The sequence below is a fragment of the Clarias gariepinus genome, chromosome 10, assembly GCF_024256425.1.
Source record: "Clarias gariepinus isolate MV-2021 ecotype Netherlands chromosome 10, CGAR_prim_01v2, whole genome shotgun sequence".
NCBI lineage: Eukaryota > Metazoa > Chordata > Actinopteri > Siluriformes > Clariidae > Clarias > Clarias gariepinus.
Genome location: NC_071109.1, coordinates 7,323,829 through 7,344,431, shown reverse-complemented (window position 1 = coordinate 7,344,431; position 20,603 = coordinate 7,323,829). Strand labels below are relative to the sequence as shown.

The 20,603-nt window shown below is 41.0% G+C and overlaps 1 protein-coding gene across 1 annotated transcript; it reads right to left on the bottom strand.

Moving 5' to 3' along the window:
- Positions 1-1,750: 1,750 nt before the first annotated feature.
- On the bottom strand, positions 1,751-20,601 carry kdm3b (lysine (K)-specific demethylase 3B). Its single transcript, XM_053505588.1, has 27 exons — positions 20,104-20,601; positions 18,095-18,121; positions 17,251-17,418; positions 16,903-17,016; positions 16,613-16,718; positions 16,394-16,518; positions 16,220-16,288; positions 15,967-16,137; positions 15,464-15,871; positions 13,976-15,338; positions 13,616-13,823; positions 13,215-13,429; positions 12,967-13,119; positions 12,779-12,886; positions 12,036-12,163; positions 11,535-11,808; positions 11,157-11,410; positions 10,659-10,931; positions 9,954-10,125; positions 9,736-9,826; positions 8,943-9,073; positions 8,082-8,201; positions 7,168-7,191; positions 5,568-5,707; positions 3,965-4,141; positions 2,591-2,725; positions 1,751-2,505 (listed from the first exon to the last, which is right to left on the bottom strand). Exons 1-27 carry the CDS (start codon positions 20,293-20,295, stop codon positions 2,425-2,427), a joined length of 5,427 nt encoding a protein of 1,808 aa, XP_053361563.1. The 5' UTR covers positions 20,296-20,601; the 3' UTR covers positions 1,751-2,424.
- Between the last annotated feature and the right edge of the window lie 2 nt (positions 20,602-20,603).

Here is a 20,603-nt window from a genome sequence, read left to right as displayed (position 1 = left end):
TGTTCCAAATTGCCTATATTGTGTGAATGAGTTTGTGTGTGCCCTGCGATGGATTGGCACCCTGTCCAGGGTGTACCCCGCCTCGTGCCCTAAGTCTTCTGGGATAGGCTCCAGGCCCCTCGTGACCATGTATACAGGATAAAGCGGTATAGACGATAAGTGAGTGAGTTAATGGGTGAGAATATGTCTACAGGCAGGAGGGCGAAGTCACTAAATAAAATGATTTACATTAAACATGCCAGTTAAAAGGGCAGCTAGAGATGCACTGGTTCGTGCCTGTTTAATAGGCTGAGGATTGATAATAAAGCTAAAATATTATCAAAGAGACTTAAAGACTGGAATATATAACATGGGTTAATGGATTTAAGAACAGATGAATTAAGATGTTTTTTTAAATGCTTGGTAAAAAGGGAGGTTTTTAATCTTTATGTAAAGATAGACTGATAATTCAGACTTCTTCAAAAGATAAATTACGGGCTGTCTTTGCTTGTCACAGTTTCTATTTAATAAGCAACCTAGGTCACTAAAACTTAAGTAAGTGTTCATCGACATACACTGCCTGACTAAAATAATAGGAGTTTTCGGCCAAGATTCCATTCAATCCCCTTACATGGCTTTACATGCTGTGGTGGCCACTTCATGTGTCAAAATGATTGCTTATGCTTCCAGAAACACTCTTTCACAATTTAAATCCTGGAATATGTAAAGTTTCTCATGGTCTGAGAGCCCTTTAGGTGCCTTTTGGCAAACTCCAGGCAGGCTACTGTCTGGCCATTCTACCATATAGGCCTGATTGGTGGATTGCTGCAGAGATACAGCAGTGGTCTTCTGGAAGGTTCTTCTCTCTCCACAGAGGACGTCTGGAGCTCTGACAGAGTGACCATCAGGTTCTTGGTCACTTCCCTGACTAAGGCTCTTCTCCCCCAATGGCTCAGTTTAGATGGCCGGCCAGCTCTAGGAAGAGTCCTCATGGTTTCGAAATGTTTCTGTAACCGTCCCCAGATTTGTGCCTCCAAACAATCCTGTCTCGGAGGTCTACAGACAATTCCTTTGCTTGGTTTGTGCTCTGACATGAACCGTCAACTGTGGGACCTTATATAGACAGGTGTGTGCCTTTCCAAATCATGTCCAATCAACTGAATTTACCACAGGTGGACTTCAATTCAGCTGCAGAAACATCTCAAGGATGATCAGAGGAAACAGGATGCGCCTGAGCAAAAATCTCAACTAAACCTTTTTCCATGTTGCCATTATGGGGGGCTGTGTGTAGAATTTTGAGGATTGAATTTTGAGAATTGAATTTAATTCATTTTAGAATAAAGCTGTGACATAACAAAATGTGAAAAAACGTGATGCGCTGTGAATCTTTTCCGGATGCACTGAACGTTGTCGAACCCAGATCATAACACTGTTTCCAGAGGCTTGTACAGTGGGCACTATGCATGATGGGTGGCATTGCTTCATGTGCTTCTCTTCTTACCCTGATGCGCCCATCGTTTTGGAATAGTTAATCTGGACTCATGACCCTTTTCCATCGCAAAATGGCAAGGTTGTATGTATAGCAAAGCAACATAACTACTTGATACTGTTAGATTTTTTATCTCTACTTAATTTCCTATTAAATTTTTAATGACATGCGGAATGTAGAGCTAACCACAAAAAAATTAAGAACCAAACACAAATTCCTATAAATACATAAAGAAAAGTGACTAATTTAAAAAAGGAAAAAAAAAAAAAAAAAAGAAATCCCTCAACTTTTTTTTGTAAACTTTATTTTGGAAAAATCATACACACAGCTAAGATCAATACATATTGATACATATTAATGACCAGCAATTTATAACTGGAATTCTTAATATTTCAACAAACATTTCTTAATGCCAGCCTAGCGTTCATCAGTGAATCAAAATTGCCTAAAGGCCTATAAAAAAAGGAAATAAGACCAAGATGATTTTATTTTAGTTGAAATTATAAACTAAAAATACAAAACTTTGGTCTAGTTCCATTCAAAAACTTATGTCCACCTCAACCATATTTTTTTTTCTTTTTTTAGACATCCTTTTACCTCTTTCACACAGAGCTGAAAAAAAATAATAAACCCAGTGCTCACATTTACTCAGGAGAAGCTGATCCGTTTTTTTTTTTTTTTTTTTTAAGATCCTTCGGCTTCTTAATAAACAGTCTGACAAATGTTCCACATTTAGAATAACAAACAGACACATTTTAGATACAGAGAAAAATGAACAGAGTCGTAAAAAACAAAACAAAACAAATAAAAATGGTGTTTGTAACACTGATGAAGTGCGTCCTTCATCCTAGGCCGAAGCTGACAGACGACTCAAATTCAGAGCGTGTTCTGTGAGCACACGGCACTCGACAAACTCATTTTAAGTGCCCATTAACACAGTCTCTCTGCAAGTGGAACTATGAACGGGCCAGCTTCATCTCGTGAGCTTTCAGTGTTCCCACTGCGTCCTTCACAGCGTGGTAGATGATGTTCTTCACCTGCGAGAATCAGACATAATTGTAAATGACATTTAAGAGAGCTTGCTTTGCGTATATGCTTTAGAAATCTCGAAAGCGCGCAAACCTGTAGCTTGTCCTCGTGGTTAGTGTGTGTGGTGGAAAGATGCCGGAACTCCTGCGTCAGTCTGAAGCAGTGTTTCACGTGCTCGGGTGAGACGAAATCCTCCGCTACCTTAATACAGCTGTACAGGTTGTGCACCTGGACGGACACACACACCAACACATGTAATTTAATGTTTAATACAAAAATAAAATCTTATATCTATATAATACATAAATGTAAATCTCTAAAACAATCTATGTACACATATAATAAAACTGTGAAGTTGGTGCGTCTTTACAATAAAGATATTTGCGAAAACATAATTGGGGGGGTGCATAAATTAATTAAATTTTATTTATATAGCGCTTTTAACAATGGTCATTGTCTCAAAGCAGCTTCACAAATATGAAAGAAATTTATTTAAAAAATAATAATAAAAAAAAAATGATAATAAATAATAACAAAAAGATGAGTAATAGAGCACATCAAGATAGTTTTTAAAAATTTTGTCTGGTTTGTCCACGCATCACGTAAAAACTTTTTTCACAGGTGTATTTGCCTGAGTCTGAGGTAACATATAGGCTTCGTTTCATCGCAATCACCCAATGGGAAGAGAAGATATGCTACTTTGAAATTTAAATGGAAAACGCCGTTATATTATAAAAATAAACAACCATGAAAAAATTATAAGTTAATCTCAAAATTTAACAGATGGCGCTGTACATTTCTAAAAACGTGCTTATGAGTCTACAATTAAATCCCACGTGAGCACCTCTAGTCTTAAAGATAACTTTTTAATTCATCAATCTTCTGTTACAAACATCAGTCCAGTAGGTGGCGATGTTACACCAACCACACATTAACTGAAAATAAGACAAAACGCTTTCGTGAGAATTTGCAGAACAAGTGCTTTCTATTTTCTGTAAAATATTTTACACCGTTCCATGTGTCAATCGAACAAAAACTGACCCATCGATTCGATAAACAATAACCCAAAAAGATCGATTAAATTGCGTAATCAAATGCATCCGCTCTATACTTAAATGGTGAAATACTGGATTTGACCCATCATTATGCTCCTTAGGGGTTGTTGTTTTTTTATCTTAAACATACTAGCCTTTTGCTTGCTTCCTGTCATTAGACATTTTTTAAGTTCCTGAACTTATTTTAGTATTTGAAAGGGATTTGATCTGACACAAAGGTGCTCTTTGCTGCCACATTCGGATACCTTGTACAGTGGAAACGCAGAGAAAACATTCTATATACTGAAACGACACTGTTCAATTCAACAGCATCAGTCATTTGGCAGAGTAAAAAAAAAAAAAGAGAAAATTTCGCTCTTTATATTGAAGTTTTTCCGTCCACTTTGTCTTTAAGCGGATGTGGCACGCTCACCTGATGAGGCGCTCCAGCTGGAATAAATACGGCATCCCCCAGGAACTGGATGATGGACCAGCCCTGAACTCCGTACTCTTCGTACAGGCGCCGGCGCAACACCTGGTCCAGATACCAGCTCTGGTCGTGGATGGGGTCGTGGTCTGGAGGGTTCTCCTGGCCCTGCTCCTCTCCCACCTTAAACACAAACAGATTGGAACGGTTCATCAGTATGATGTAATGAATAATGTAATCCAATTAACTTGATGCAGCATTAGTGACCAAGAAGCCGTCAGATAAGGCTTCTGCATGTTGGTGTGCCCGTTAATAATCATAAGCGTGCGACCTATTCCTCGTCACCGAATTGTGCTGCCAGCGGTAACTTCTTTTCTGAGTAAAGAAGTATAATTTTTTTTCCCGGTACCATTTGATCCACAGACCGGTACCGGTCTGCGGACCAGGGGTTGGGGACCACTGCTGTAATGTATTGTAGTGTAATAATTCACCGTCCCAAGCCGTGTTGTGTTCCTCTACGGTCTCTCTGTGTTCTCTCTAGAGTACTGATACAGTATAATATTTTTATATGAAAATTTAGCTTTGAATTTTACTTTAATATTTATATTACGAAATTAGTAAACTTAACAGTTCAGCACTAAAACACGTGGACAATTACAATACATGTTGGCACGAAAAATATTTGCTTCCGCAAAATTCAGGGGGGGTTTGTGAACAATTATTAGTTAGGTTCTATGGGAAAAAAAATCTGCAAACAACTGAGGCCACAAACTTTGAACCACAACCACATATAAGCTAATTAAAATGAATAACTCATAAAAGAAAAACTGAGAAAAAGGAAGTTGATCGTCATCAAAATGGTCCCAGGATTTTACTTTTACTTTGTCGTTTGTGGTGTAAATCAATAGAAAATCATTTTTAATTACATCAATTTTGAAAACTTGCTTTTAAGGGTTCACATCACTTAAATCACTCTACGGTGGAGGCCAAAAGTATAATTTCATTGTGCAAAATGAATTATTCTCATCTTAATCGTCATCTTTTTAAAATTTAAGAATGTCATTTGAGCATTGAATTTCACTTCTGCCGCAGTACAATTGGGCACCGGTGCATGCATTTTGATTCTCAGTTTAATGTCGGTTGCAATAGTTACACAGCGACACCAGGATACAAATGATGACATGCCTACCATCAAGCTACAGAACCTACAGAAAAACTTTTTTTTTTTTTTTTTTAAGTTTCTAAGACAGATCACTTCCAATTAAAAGATGAAAAAAAGCAAGATGTCTTTACATAAAAACACAAGTGTTAATTGAAGTTAAAGCAATGTTTTGCTCATCATTCTTTCTATTTCACATTTTACAAGCTTAAAAAAAATATAAACTCAAAAACATGTTTGTAGAAACCAAAAAAAATTTAGTAAATTTAATATAAATTACTTCAGTTTTCAGTTCTATGCAGTCACTCAAATTTCTTCATTCATTTTGTCCACGAACCACAAGCTCTTTCAAAATAAACCACAATTCATTTTTATCTACTGGGTTTATCCTTCTGATTGAGCTCAGATTGTTAAGACAAGGTCGGTTTTCACGGTCCGTTCATGCGTTACCTTGCGTAGGAGCTCACGGATTTTCTCTGCGTCTTTTGCGGCGTAGATGTGCCAGAGCGCTCCCGGCTTCTCCTTGGCCTCGTACACCCTCCTCTTCGTCATCTCGTCCACGTCGCCCTCCTCGATGGTCATCGACACCTCTGCAGTTATAACAAAGTGGTCAGTGCGACACAGAACTAAGTGTACAGAAATCTGCTTTGTCTTGTCTAACACTGAGCTGAGCTGATGTGATGTCTGACAGAATGCTGGAGTAACAGTGACTTTCTTCACCGGCACAATTTCCTACGCAAACACGCAGGCTAAGTGCTTGACTGAATTACAGTAATGGTGATTCACTTACAGGAACCTTATTAAATGACTGGGACGGGCTTAATCTGAGGCATGAGCTCAACATTAAATATGATTGGAGACAAAAAAGACAAAGAAGAGAAGCTAATAATGAACCCTTGTGAGACTGGTGTCTCATTAATAAAACCTATAAACCTGATAAAAAATCTTTACTAAAAAAGGCAGGGGAAAAAAAAAAAAAACTCTCAAAAGATCCATCCTATTATATTTAACAGAAACTAAAATCCACATGAATGAATAAAGACGGAAGAAATGAGTAAAGCTGAGACTGCCATATACATCCACCCAAACATATGAAATATAATCCATGACTGTATTAATGTTTTTCTATTGCAGATCTGCACCACACTGACGGAAAGCTGAAAGGGAGTATGAGATCATCCACGCAGTACCAGGCACAGCCATGTGTTAAAAAAGGCGATGTTTTTAAGGCAGTGCAGATCTGACCTACTTTGTTCGGTCACATGAAAGTAAGAAGAAGAAAAGGAAGAAGAAAAAGCAGCAGCAACAGCAAAAGATATGGAGCGAGAGTGTGCCCTTGACCTTATTTTCTTTATCAGGAGCATTAATTTACATCTAGGTGGCGTCTCAGATATCGCACTAAACACATCCTGGTTAGCGAGGGGGGAAAAAAAATAGTCATGTGATGTGTTAGGATCAGACCTGATTGTTAATTCTTTTTTGTTAATTGTTTTAACAACATGCTTTGAAGTTTTTCAACTCTGTTAAAGTGTTAAACTATCTAAATCAGATTTAGCTTTTAAACACTGGTGACTTTTTCCAAAAACTGGTGAATTAAAATACTACCAAAAAGAAATGTAAAGTCACTGATATGGCAATGAGTAGAATAAGCTTTGCATTAGAATGATCTTATGAATCTTTATGATAAAACTGGGACGAGATACTCAGAGTATCAGAGTTAAAATTGAACTTCTGCAATGCGCTCTCCTTGAACATTTTAACTTTTTAAATACCAGCACGTGACGTGCTGCCAAGTTATATCCCTGGACGTCATTTTCAAGAGAGTGTAACCGGTCGTTTTTAGGACACATTGCAGGTCATGTTAAAAAAAATAAAAATAAATAAATAAATTTTCACATAAACCACCAAAGTCGACTTTCCCCTCCATCAAGCGCAAAAGAATAAATGTTGACAAGAAAGTTAGTCTGAAGCATCATGCCTATGAGTGAAACAAATATTTGGGTACCAAAAAAATTAAGAAAAAAAAAAAAAAAAAAAAAGATGCACAGACCTTTATATCCAGCGGGGTCTGCTTCTGTGAATGAGAAATGGTGCCACAATCAAAAGAAGCAAGACCCTGAGCACCTGAGCTAACAGCCACCAGGTGGCGACTTTCAGGATGCTCTTGATCTACACGTCAATTACAATTTTTATTTATTTATTTTATGGAAAAAAAAAAATTAAGACGCTTATCGGCTAAAAACCTGCTGGTAAAAGCTAAGCAATTTGATTCCTGCTGCTGTTAAGGATTGTATTACCAAGAGATGGGCTTAGTAATACTAACACTGAGCAATCATTCAGGTTTTGAAGGAGAGCTTGACAAAACATGGAGACCAGGGCCCTGTCCTTCACAGAATCAAAATAAACGGATAAATGTCTTCATGAATATTTTATAATTTGCCATGTCAAGTTCTCAATTTTAAACAATTACATACATACATATAATTAAACAACACCGGATGGGAAAATTCAATCATAATCTCAATTAAGCAATCTGATCTTACAGACTTTTTTTCTCTAAAAAGCGAGTGCAAAAACAGTGTTAAAAATCAGAATTTATCCTGGGATTAATCCTGGGATGCAGCAAAGAAAAATAAAGACAAAACATTTCAAAAGACACCTTGGGAAAATTAATTTAGAAAAAAAAAAAAAATAATAATAATATTAAATAAACAAAAAAAAATTTTTTTTTATATTTAATAAAAAGTGACACTGCAGTGTAATTAAGGCTTGCATGCAGATTATTGGACCCTCGCTTTAGCACAACAAGCAAAATACTAAATAATAAAAATATATCCTAATAATAACATAAAATATAAAAATAAATAATAATAAAATATTATTAATATTTATATAATATTAACAACCATAATGTGTTAAGAGAAAAAAAAAATTATACAGCGTTTTTTAACATCACATTCTTACCCTTTTCGTGATTATCCTCTCCCTCGGGTATCCCCACGTAGACCATCACGTTAACAGCATCGGACACGTCCAGATGCAGGTTGGTGGTGCCGTACTTCCTGTCCTCTGTTGATAACAGACCTGAAATAAAAAATTTTAAAAAATGATATAAAAACATACACATACATACACATGCATACAAGATTACTCCAAGCAAAAAAACAAACAAAAAAAACCCCCACCACACCAATAATCATACAGCAGACTAAAACAATCTTAAATATTACTAGTTTTCTCCTGTTTAACATTGAAAACAATAGTTATAACACGAGTTACAAATATAGTTGCAAGGCGATGAGCGGGCCCAAACACCTCGCACCAATGCGCACCAGGAAAGGTGCGCATTGGTACGCATTTAAGTCACTCAATGTGATCACAAAGAAAGTTATTAAACACTTGTGGCCTCTAAAAGACCCGAATGCTGGGGAAAAAAAATATTTAAAAAATTACACTATGATGTCACTCAATGTGATGTCACATAGGAAGTTTTTTGTCATTTTTCGGCACAAGTTTAAGGCATCATCACGGCTGGATTTTTTATCAAAAATCCCTCTATTTTAGATCCTCACTGTATTGAGATCACATGGGCCCTGTTTGTTTCAATTTCATCAAATTCCATTGAGTGCGATTTGCAAACGACCTAAAAAAACTGACTTCCCGTTGAGTAGAGCCCATGACATGCAAGCAGATTACAAACCCTCTGTCTATTTTCATGACTTTTTAAGCATGTTAAGACCTCCCCCAAAAAAATAAAAAATAATTAAAATAATCCTTAAAAGAACAAACCATTCATGGATATCCATGTCCCAGGAACTTCCTTACCGTAGGCATTGTACATCTTGGGGCCCAGATCTGGCCGCACAAAGAAGTTAGGAAGACGAGATGCCAAGTTCAGTCGTCCGTTTCTCTTTGTATACTCAGGTAGAGGAAGATTATCCATAAGGTCATCAAACCTGTATTAAGCACACAATATTTTGTTAAAGTATAACCAGTCCTGGGGAACATTACTTTTTAAAGTAACTAATTACATTACAAAGTACTTTAAAAAAGTAATCAGTTACATTACAGTGTTACTTTCAGATGAAAGTAACTAGTTCGAGTACTTTTCTATTGCACAAAATGAAAACTCCTTTGTGATTCCTCATGCATGTTGTTTTAGTCAAGACCATCATCACTCAGCCAAGTTCGGCCCATAATCCGTTTCCTACTAATACCCCTAATCTCACCTACGCGGTTTCGCGCAGTGGCCGCAAGTATGGTTCATCATGATTCACCGCGTGTTTTGGTGCTGTGATTATGTTTCCATCTTTCCGCGCGTCAGTCCTCTCATAGTGAAACCGCATAGGTAAGATAGGGATATAACAGCAGGAATAACAGAGGGGGCGGGTTATCGGAGGCGGGGCTTGTAGGACGACTTTTACACACACAAACTAACAATCACTGCTGTCTGGCTCACAGATAACAAATTGTCTGAATAACAGATTACATTTTTGAAAATATAACTAAATAACTGAGAACTTAAATGGCGGACCTAAAGCGTTGGATTACTCGTTACATCAAAAAAGTAATCAAAGTACTCGACATCCAACACTGAGTATAACAAAGAAAATCTCACCGTGTAGGCATCATGTCTCGGAAATCTTCTCCGGGTGGCCAGTCTTTGAGTTTCAGTACCATCGCCTGCCCGTCAAGACCTCGCAACCGTTCTGCAGAATCCGTACATTACGTAGCTCAAAAATCAACACGATATCAAAATCGATAATGCTAAAACTATATGTTTGTTTGGACAATTTCTAATCAACACCCACGCGTCAGCCTGCACCGGTTACTTACTGGAGATGACCTGGAAGCCGTCCCAAAAGTCCCGGACCTTGACGTCAGAGATGATTGCGCAGTTTCTGCAGTTGACCAGGTCTACGTCCTGATCTCCGAACTCGCTACTGAAAGCATCCGGTATCCACAGAGAACTGTTAAGCTTCTTGTGGACGCCTGACACCAACACCGGCTAAACAAAGGACACAAAACATTGATCTATGAATACTCAAGCGCTAAACCACCTGGATCCATAACTGAGGAATCACCAAACACCCTGTAGGTTCTGATTTCCCCTTAAAAATCAAACCTCTTTTCAAATACTTAACCATGCTTAAGTGCTGCACCCCTTTCTCAAAAATTAAACCCCTTGCTGTAATTCTGAATACCATTCACAAGTGCTGCAGTCCTGTCGTGATACTGAATCCAATCCTCAAGAACTGAACTCCATGTCAAGTTTCATTTCATGTGAATGCTCTCCTCAAGAACTGATTCCTGTTTTCAGGTAATGGACTCCCTCATTAAGCCCTGCTGTTGTCCTGAACCCCGTCCAAGTCAAACTTCTTTCTCAAGACTTAAATCCCTGATGTGCTCAGATTAAACAACTGAAACCCCCTGCAGCTAAAAACACTTCCTCATGTGCTGGACCCCATGTCGAGGAACTAAAACCCCCATCGAAGAGTTATACCATTGTCCACACGCACCTTGCCTAGAAATGATGCTCACCTGGCCCTGTTTCCAGCACTCGCGGAAGATCTTCCAGTTGTTGCTGTTGCTAGGGTCCTGCAGGCAAAGGAGACGGCCATCGCACAGCCACGTGTGAGAGTTGTGGGGGTCGAGCACGCTCAGGCCCATCACGCCTTCTCTACGCGCAACGCTGCCCGAATCGCTGCTCTCTGTTGAGCCGGAGATGCGGCGACCCTCTGCCTTCTTGTTTTCCACCACGGATGCGATGATGTGGTCGAGGATGGCAGGTAGACCTCCCTTCGCTTTATCAGCCTAAAAAGAAGAAAGAATGGAAACCAGTCAGTCTTTCCCCTAACCAAAGTTTAGCAAAGCAAAATGCGCTCCTGCTGTTGCAAATCGTCAACTGTTTTTTTCCCCCTATTGGTGGTATTAAAATATCACTGACCTAGTTTGGCGACATCAGTGACAGCTAACAAATGCTCACAAAAATAAAGGGGAAAAAAAGACACACCATCGTCAAGCAGAACATCGACTCACCCCGGCTGAGGAGGAGAATACTGACGGGAAGGGGACTCCACCCTCGGGAGCCTGGGGAAGTTTGCCTGGCCCGGAGTTGAGCAGATCCCGCAGGCTGGTGCCCTCGGCTTTGGGCTGGGTCAGCCCGGAACCCAGCAGTAGGCTGTTGAAGAGCTTAGGAGTGGTGCCTGCTGGTTTGGATAGAGTGTTGAAGGCGTCCAGACCGAAGGGAGAACGAGTATCGCGACTCATCATGGCTCGGAGGGAGCCAGAGTCTTGAAGGAGGAGAGGTCCAGAGTGATATGAAACACACACACATTAATTAGGGAAATGCTCAACACAATAAAACAGGGCCAAATCTTTATAGACATTTCTGCAGATTTTTTTTTTCTAGCTCACCTTTAGAGTCGTCTTTAGCCTTCTGTGTGGCCAGGTCAGCCAGCCAGTGCAGAGCAGAGGAGGAGTTACCCTTGATATCTTTAGAACCAGGAGTAAGGGCATTGGCAGGCCCGGGTGTGCTGCTGTTAGCACTGCTGGTGCCAGACACATCAGCACTGTTTCCCTCTGTACCGGGTTCCACTTTCACTGTCACAGCTGTCACAGGATCCCCGTCTGGACGAGGTGTCGTTGAAGTAGATGCGGTCCCGTTTCCTGGGTTAGAGGCTGTACCTGACTGCAGAATAGAAAAATAAATAAATAAATGAATGAATGAATAAAATATTTCTAAGCAGATCTGTCAAATTCAAATTCTCTTTAACAAAAATGTATCTCTACACTACACAGAGTCATATACATATAAAAATACATTATACATCTTCCTTGTGGTATATTACTGAAAATCTCAACAGCATTCAAACAGCGAAAATGTAATACTCGTACAAAACATTTTAAAAACTGTACTTGTGCAAGGCCGTTGGGCGCACTGGGCCGCGCTGCAGGTTTGCTGTGCCGGCTGGCACAGGGACAGTTAGCTTTAATTCCCCACTTGCCTCGTGCCGCGTGTACCATGTCCCCAATATTGTACAGTGCTATAAGGAAGCAGGGAAAATATTAACTTTATCATCCCAGGGCACAATACACTAGGTATAAATCAGAACATCACTCTGGTGTATACTGGAGAGCGCCATCTCAAGATGAAGAACCAGATGTTGAAGAATAGAAAGCACAGCTACGTCTCAATCCAAGTCCCTTGATGCATGCTAACTTTATAATAATAAAAAAAAAAGCTAAGATAATTAAAAAGAGGGCATTTTGCTACATGCAATTAAATGCAAGACCCCATTAGATTTATTCACAAAAACGAAAAACTTTTATTATAAATTCTGCTGCACTCACAATATAATACATTACATTACAATGGTTTGAGTATATTGGTTAACTTTTTATTTTTTAACATTAATCTGTGCTGACATCAATCAATGCTGCATTGAGGTTTATCTCAAGTCTTAAATCAAAACTGAGATGCATAAAAGTACATTATAACAGATCTGGAATTTCCAATAAATTGTCGTTATAAATTTTCTTGACCGTGAAGTTTGTCACCTGGAACGTCAGTATAATGTAATGGAACTGGGGCCAAATTCTTCCACACTTAATATCAATTAACAAACTGGAATTGTTGTTGTTAAAACAGTGCCGCCTACCTGTGCCAGGTATAATCTGGGTGGGCATGAGGTTCTGGGGGTCATGAGGCTGGCCTTTCGCACACTTTAGCCAGGAGAAGACTTCATCTTCTGGGCCTTCGTCCACAGCTGCATAAGCAGATAATTATTTAAAACACGAGACCGCATCAGCCGATTCACTCCTGACAGACTGACCGTCTCTCACTCACCGTCTCGAGGCTGGCTCTTCCGTAGGCGATAACAATCTAGGCACACGCCGAAGCCACATTTGCGACACACCCAGTGGATGTTAAAGAGCGTCGTCTCGCAGACGTCACACATCTCCCTCACACCCCTGACTGCCCGCTTCCAGGCCACCTTCTCTGCTCGAACACAGACACAATGTATAGGTCAACCTGAGAGTCCAGAACTATGCTTCATAAAACAAATCCATAAGTACGGACAAACATTAACTTACGGTGAGGTTCCACCATCATCATGGCCTCTTTCTCGGACATGACAAGCTGGCAGAACTGGTCGCCTACGTTGGCCAGGATGTACTTGGATGTGTCCAGGTCGAGGGCATCCTGTGCATTTGGGGAAGGCAGCCATAATCCCATGGCCATGCTGTCACTCTGCTGCGGCGTCAGGAAACCTTCCACGCGTAGCACTCCCTTCTTCGTGAACGCTAGCCTGGGTATAAGAAAATAGCGGGTTCATGTGTTTAATCAGGCTTTAGCAGGACTATTAGAAATCTCCGAAGCTATATAGTTTCATTTAAAGCATAGGAGGAGAAATTAATTTTTTTAATAATACAAAAAAATATAAAAATACCACGCTCCACCTCCACATATCCGGATCCCACCCATGTATACTGACCTACGGAAGTGGAAGAAGCGACAGGCCACGTTGGGGTCATCATCCTCCAAATCCTGCTCACGGGACTTACGGTAACGCTCGAGACGACACTCTCTGCACTTGTGCAGGTGCGGAGCAACGTTTATGCAGGATCCATCCTGCAGGAAGGCTTCACCGGACTGTTTAAGACGTCGCACCTTACTCTGGTCCTTCAGTACTGACTGACCAGCTGCAACACAGCACCAGACTTTTTTCATTCTCAGCTCAAAAGTGGCAACACTTGGCAACATGACATCCATTTAATAAATCCACAAATACAATTACGACAACATGTAACAGAAATATAAAAATAAAAAAAACACGTTGATACATAAAAGCTACCTTTAAAAGGTTTGCTCCTGGGTCTGCTCTTAGCCACCTGGGCTTTGATCATCTGTATGTCGGCCGCATCCGTAGATCCCGAGTGCATGCCAGGCTTTTGGGTTTGATCCGTAGCGTCTTCAGCCTCGCTCAAGTCAGACAGGTCGCTGTTCGAGCTGGAATCCGAGTCCCGTTTGCTCGATTGACCGCGCTCATCCAGAGAGAACTTCTGCGACACCTGGTCAAAGGGCACGGGGGATGCTTGACCCTCTGCGACCACGCCGTCAGAGTCGACTAAGGCTCCGGTCCCGCCATTGGCGGCCTCTTTATTATTATTATCAATATTATGCTTGAGCACTTGGTTCTCTTTAAGCTGCGACATAAAAGATGCGGAAGAAGAGGAGGAAGAAGAAGAAGAAGAAGAAGAGCTAGCGAACTGGGAAGATAGGATTCCTTTGGGAGGCTCGACCATGGTGAATAAATTCGACTGGCCATCAGGGGCAGGTGGATTTTGGTTAGGAATGCCGGTGCTGCCTGAAGGCTGAGTAGCAGACGCTGTTAAGGACGGGTTCGGAGTGGTCACCCCACTAAACGGACTATTCGAAACTGCTCCGGTATAAGCGAGAAATGAATTAGCCTCTTTCGAGGCTGCCAGGAAGAGGTTCTCATGAGATTCTGAACCTTTGCCGCCTGCAAGCAGACCAAATCCACTAGCAGGGCTAGCACTTGTAGCATTTCTCAACCCAGCACCAGGGTTATTCAGTGCAGATGAGCCCATACCCAGGGGATTCCCGAGCCCTAAGGCAGGTTTCGAAATGTCCCCTGAACCTAAAACAGGGCTGCTGCTGCTGCTACCAGCTGATGGAAAACCAGGGGACAATTTACCCAGTGTGTCTCCTCCCACTCCGAAAGACTTGTTTATGAGAATTCCATTACCTGCTGGCTTGATATCAGGCACTTTGGGCTGCTCTTTCACAGATGCCAGGGCACCAGCTGGTGCAGATCCAAACAGTCCTGCAGACGCAGAGGCAACAACAGCCTTTTTTAGACCATCAGAAGCAGCGGCAGGCTTGAAAAGGCTTGGTGGCTCCTTGACGTTTTTCGCCAAGGCTGTGAAGTAGTTAGTGTCCTTTGACTGGCCTTGAGTGATACCTGGGCTCGGAGACTGCCTTTGCGACATACACTGAAAGAATAAGTTCTGTGACTGATCAGATGCCTGCTGTTGAGGTTCTTGCGGTTTATTAAAATAAAATCCAAACGGTTCCTTGTTCTCCTGGGAAGCTCCGTTTGTCTGAGCAGGCACATCACCAAAAACAGCGCCGCTGGGCTGCTTAGGCTGGGAAGGACTGACTACTACAGCAGCGAGGGTGGCCGTCTTGGGTGTCTGAAATACAAAACAATCCTTAAAATCCTATTGAAAACAAATAAAAAAAAAAACTTAATTGACGAATACGGTCTTGGATATTGTTAAAGGACACCAGATAAACATGCACGAACGGATATGCTTACCTGGCTTGCTTCTGGGAGCGACCCCCAAACTGGTACTTGCTGGTTAAGTTCTGGGTTTGCAGAAAGGACAATGCTGGGAGCGTTGTCCTGTGAGGGAGAAGAGATAGTGACAGGCCCTGGGGATATCAGAGGAGCAGATCTGGGAAAGGCTGAAAGAACTCCGTCATCCCTTTCAGGGCCCAGGGTTGTGGGAGCGACCTTGGGTGCAGGAGCTCCGGGCACCAAACTAGGCATCTGACCCAGAGAGGGAAATGTGGTAGAGAAGGCAGACGGAGCAGGTTTCAGAGGCGGCGGAGTCAAGGTGGATGTGGGAATTGATGCGGATGTCAGAGAAGCCGTTTTATCTTGGCTCAGGCCGAGGTTTCCATTCTCCTTGATGACCCCAGTAGATCTGGGATTGGAATAGTCCTGCAGAGAAAAAGTGTTGTTAAGCATGGCAGTTAGCTGATTCTTGACTAGTATTGGTGTTCCACTAAACCCCGCTTCCCAACACGCCCTATTACCGCCGACTCGGAGTCCGCTGTGACAGGACTGGTGTCGCTCTGCCCGTTTGGCTCAACCTCCCCCGTTCCCTTGAAACGCTTTAAGGTCACGTCCTCGTCTCCTTCGGAAGCTGTCCGACGTCGGCGCCCGCACTCACCCTTTGCACCGTCTGACTCTTTTCTTCGTCGATCCTGAAGACCACAGAAGCACACTTGTAACTAAAGTCTTTCATTCGACAGTTCCAATATCATCACGTGCGATAAGATGTCATACCTCATCTTTCGGCTCCACAGCGAGCATCACATGAATGACCCGTGGATCAACTACCTCTGTCTCTTTTCTCTGAAAAGTAAAATCTGACTGGATTAAAAAAAAAATTCACATTTTTCCCCCTAATAATCCATCTTCTTAGCGTAACGATGTAAACAAGATGAAAAAAAAACAAACCTGGTCCATGGTTATCTCCATAATGTGCTTGACAGGATCGTGTTGAGACACAAGCCCCTGCGCCCATGGGTCTTCAAACTCCGGCTGGTACACCTGCACCCTTCGGCCCTGGATCGTGAACGTCCCTAGTTAAGAACAAACAAAAAAAAAAGTTTACGCATTTTGTTATCTGTTTGAGTCGTGCCCCAATAAAGCATTTCAAAGTCATTGACCACTGACCTTGTTTTAATATATCCTGTAGCTCGGCGTCTCTGTGCCAGCTGCCGATGGCCGTCTGGAGTGCTGGATGCTCCTGCAGGAGTGGATGCCTCATATCTTTCTCAACCTGCACAGGAACAGATCACCGGACCTTGAACACCAGTCTCAAGTTTACACATGCAGAAATGAGCCACAAACGTGACCAAAATAAATACCTTTTCTGTTTCATGTATAATTTAACTTTAAGTAATCTAGGTGGATAATAAGGGTCGTAATGTACTGTAAAAGCCATGTAGTATTTCATAGCCAACCTCAAATCTCTGCAGTGAACTTCCACCGGAGAGAAACTCCAGCTTTCTTGTTCCGAAAAACACAACAGGAACCGTGGGTCCCAGTCCTACACGGTCCACGAGCGGTTGAAACATCTGGAGCAACAGCAGGAACAGCAATGTTTTTTCAGAACATTCAAAAACAACTCACTGAAATTGTAGAAACTCTTATTCTCTATATTATGTTCAAAGAGGCCAAAATACTCGTCTAGAGTCCTGCGTCAACCTTAAAAAAACATTTTAAAGCATGATACCAAACGGCTCCATCGAACGAGCATACCGATCACATCAAGAGCCACTTTACTACACTGGATATATCTGTCAACTCACCAGGGCGGGCCAGTGACTAGGAGACGTTCCTCCGGCTGCGGGAACGGACGAGTCGCTTACGGGAGCCCACATGATGTTTTTTTCCAACATAGCGGCTCGGACTTCTTCGCCGTACAGTTGCACCCAGGAGCGCTGCCTCCATGGGTTGTCCTCAAACTCCAGGAACACCTACGGAGCAAGTGTGAATTTTACGTACGCCCTGCATCAGTGCTGCGATCGCAAAGGAGCAAAACTATTTTAGTAATGTTAATACATCTTCGTTTATGGTTTAATAATTCTGAAGTAGTGATCACGTTCGATACACATCCAGCGATCAGAGATCTGAGGAAACCTATTTGGGGCAGATACTGACCTAAAAAATTGGATCAGTACTAGACAAGGTTTAAGATTTTTCTTAACATGTCATGCTTGTGTGTGAACACCGAACACGGCTTATTTTTAATCTACCATCACACCTTTTGCATAATTCGGTGACCAAGAGGATGTCCTTATCAGCCTATATGACAAGTGATTTATTCCTCTTACACCACAGCAATTTATCAGGATTTAAATTTTTTATTTATCAGCAACGCTTCTAAACATCCATTTTTACACTTTTAAAGTTAGCGTATGCAAGTGCAAATTCTCCTTACGGATCAATGATGAAACGGTAGTTTATTAGTAGCGTTAGATCACGTATCGCACATGCGGCATGCAGGTTTCTGTAAACATTCACGTATTAAACGCATTAAAATGAACACGTTAACAAAAGCACGTGATTTGTTAACAATCGGAGAATTGAACAGCGCTGTGGTATAAACACATACGGTTAGAAAGAGAAAAAGTGTTCTCAGTGAGTTCTTACCTGATACTGACATCCTCTTAGCAGAAGCTTGTGGGGAACAGATTTGATTAATACGTTATGCGGGGCCTCATTTTTTATTCTCTGGCTTGTATTAATTAAAATCACAATCAGAATAAAACATAGCAACGAATCAGATGGGAAAATACACTACACAGGCAAAAGTTTGTGGACCCCTGAGCAGCATCAGACATGACACTGTAGATTTATTCCCCGTTTATTATGTTCCTTTAATAACCTCCACTTTTCTGCAAAAGCTTTACACTAGATTTTAGCACATGATGTGAGAATGTGTCTTTATACAGCTATAAGAGGATGTGAGGAAACCTGAGGTGTAACCGATGTTTCCGTTCATCCCAGTGGGATGGGGTTGAGTGCCAGACACTCGAGTGCAACCTCTTCTTCCCAAACCATGGAGTTCACTTTTGTACGCCGAAACAGGTTCCGCCTGTTCCCTACCAGTTCCTTTATATAAAAGACATTCTATACAATTTGGGTTTAGTGAAGACCCAGGTATGAACGAGCACCACAGTCAGGTGGTCACAAAGTTTTGCCCGTATTATGTGCGCGTTCAAATCAATCAGTTACGGATTCAGCATTTCAGGCCTGTACTGACCCAACGCCGATGCTCAGTACCAGATTGGTGCATTCTTTAAAAAAGATTGTTAGAGAGGGGGAAAAAATAGTAAATTTCTCATCTTAATTTCCTTCAGCTTTTTTTTTTTTATGGTTAAATTTCCAGTCATATATACACACACACATATGGTTGTCGGATGCCAAGGCATTTGAATAAGCCACAAGATTATGATCATGATTAAATTTATAACATAAGTACATTAGAAACAATAACATTTGTTAATAAATTTTTAAAAAATAATAAATTTGTCACTCATCCCTCCATTAATGTATATAACTAGCTTCCTTTCACTGTAACTACAAATTTACACTAAACATTATATAAATCAGATAAAGAATAACCCAAACTTGACGTCTATTTAAATATTACTTAAGCGCGTTTTGGAATTTTAGGACTAATATTTTGAGTAAATCAAGGCCAGGGCACATTTCCAGTGATTTCCACAGCCAAAAATAAGGAAAAATAGTAATCATTAGAAAATCTAATTAAATTGTTGTGAGGTGCCAAGACTTTTGAAACAGAGATAAAAAATATAATAATAGATTTGAGAACATAGTTACTTTTTTTATGTATAAGAATTGCATACATTAATTTATAAAAAAAAAAAAAATTGTCAGTTTAAACACATTTTTACCTCAGGATTTTTTTTTCTCTCCACTAACAGTAGCTAACTAGCTTACTTTAACTAGCCATATATATATAAAGAACATATTTATAACAATAAAATTAAAAACAATTAATCATCATATGAACTATAAACCCAAAATACACGACTATTTAAAGATTATTAACGTGACTTTTGGATTTCAGGAGTAACATTTACAGTGAATCAGGGCCTGTGCTGTGGTGGTTGTTCACACTGCTAGCTCAGTTAGCATGTCTGTGTTTTAGAGCTAGCTAAGAGCTAATGCTACACGTTCAGTTTTCATGACAATGGATATGAGTTATGGTTTAAAACTTGCACGTGTTAATGATGTAGACTTAAACAGGTATATGTAGACTATAAAGAGCGCGTGTGTGTGATTTTAATAAGTGCGTGTTGTAGCTCGTGCCCTATGTCTGTGTGTCTGTTGTTGTTTGCTCTTGCTGTTGTTAAAAGCCGCATCCCAATCCACTCTCTGCTCACTGTGTAGGTGCCCTACAACCGGGTCCTTATAACACCACATACATCCTGTGTAGGGGACTAAGCTATAAACCAGAAGCCATTTGATACTCAGTTGTTATTTCTTTCTGGTTTTTAACATTTTTTATTGAATTTACGGACATATTAAATGTGGGGTTTTTTGTGTGTGTTTTTTACTGCAGATTGTTTTTTTTTTTATTATTATTCCGAATCAATCCTTCTTAAAAAAGTGTACTGTGCTTTTTTCCGTACCTCAACCCCGGGACTCGCCAGCCCGGTGACGCTGACTGCCCGGACGGTCCCCCGGAGCCATTCCGCCTGCACGGCGCTCTGATTAGCAGCGCTAGCTGTACCAGCAGCACATCCTCCTCCCCCTCCTCCGCCGTCGTTCAGAAGGAGAAGCAGTCTTTTCCCGATCAGACCCAGAGAGTCGCCCATATTCATAAAACCACCATGAAGAGAGTGAGCTTCTTTTTCCCGTGCTCCAAAAAAACACCCGTTGAAATTAGCTATTAGCAAGATCGCTGCAAAGCCTCTCTCACTCAAATCTGACAAATCCGAAACTCGTAACTAACGCCTAGCTTCATGTGCGCGGCCTCTCCTTCACCCAGAAGCGCTGTGTCACTAACGCAGATCCGCCTCGCACCGTTTTTACACAAGGAACTCAAATGTTATTGTTCCAGGTACGGCTTCTTCTCCGCATCCGCCATTTAGACTCGCAGTTACCAAACGCACTCCTCGTACACTCGCTC

What these genes read in the sequence shown, in the direction of transcription:
- kdm3b (XM_053505588.1), bottom strand. Translation starts at nt 20,295, where the DNA reads ATGAATATGGGCGACTCTCTGGGTCTGATCGGGAAAAGACTGCTTCTC. An exon ending in CCAGATTATACCTGGCACAG is followed by an intron (nt 12,164 to 12,778) that starts GTAGGCGGCACT and finishes GCTTCCTTATAG; the next exon opens with CACTGTACAATATTGGGGAC. An exon ending in CAGCTGGAGCGCCTCATCAG is followed by an intron (nt 2,726 to 3,964) that starts GTGAGCGTGCCA and finishes GTGTCCGTCCAG; the next exon opens with GTGCACAACCTGTACAGCTG.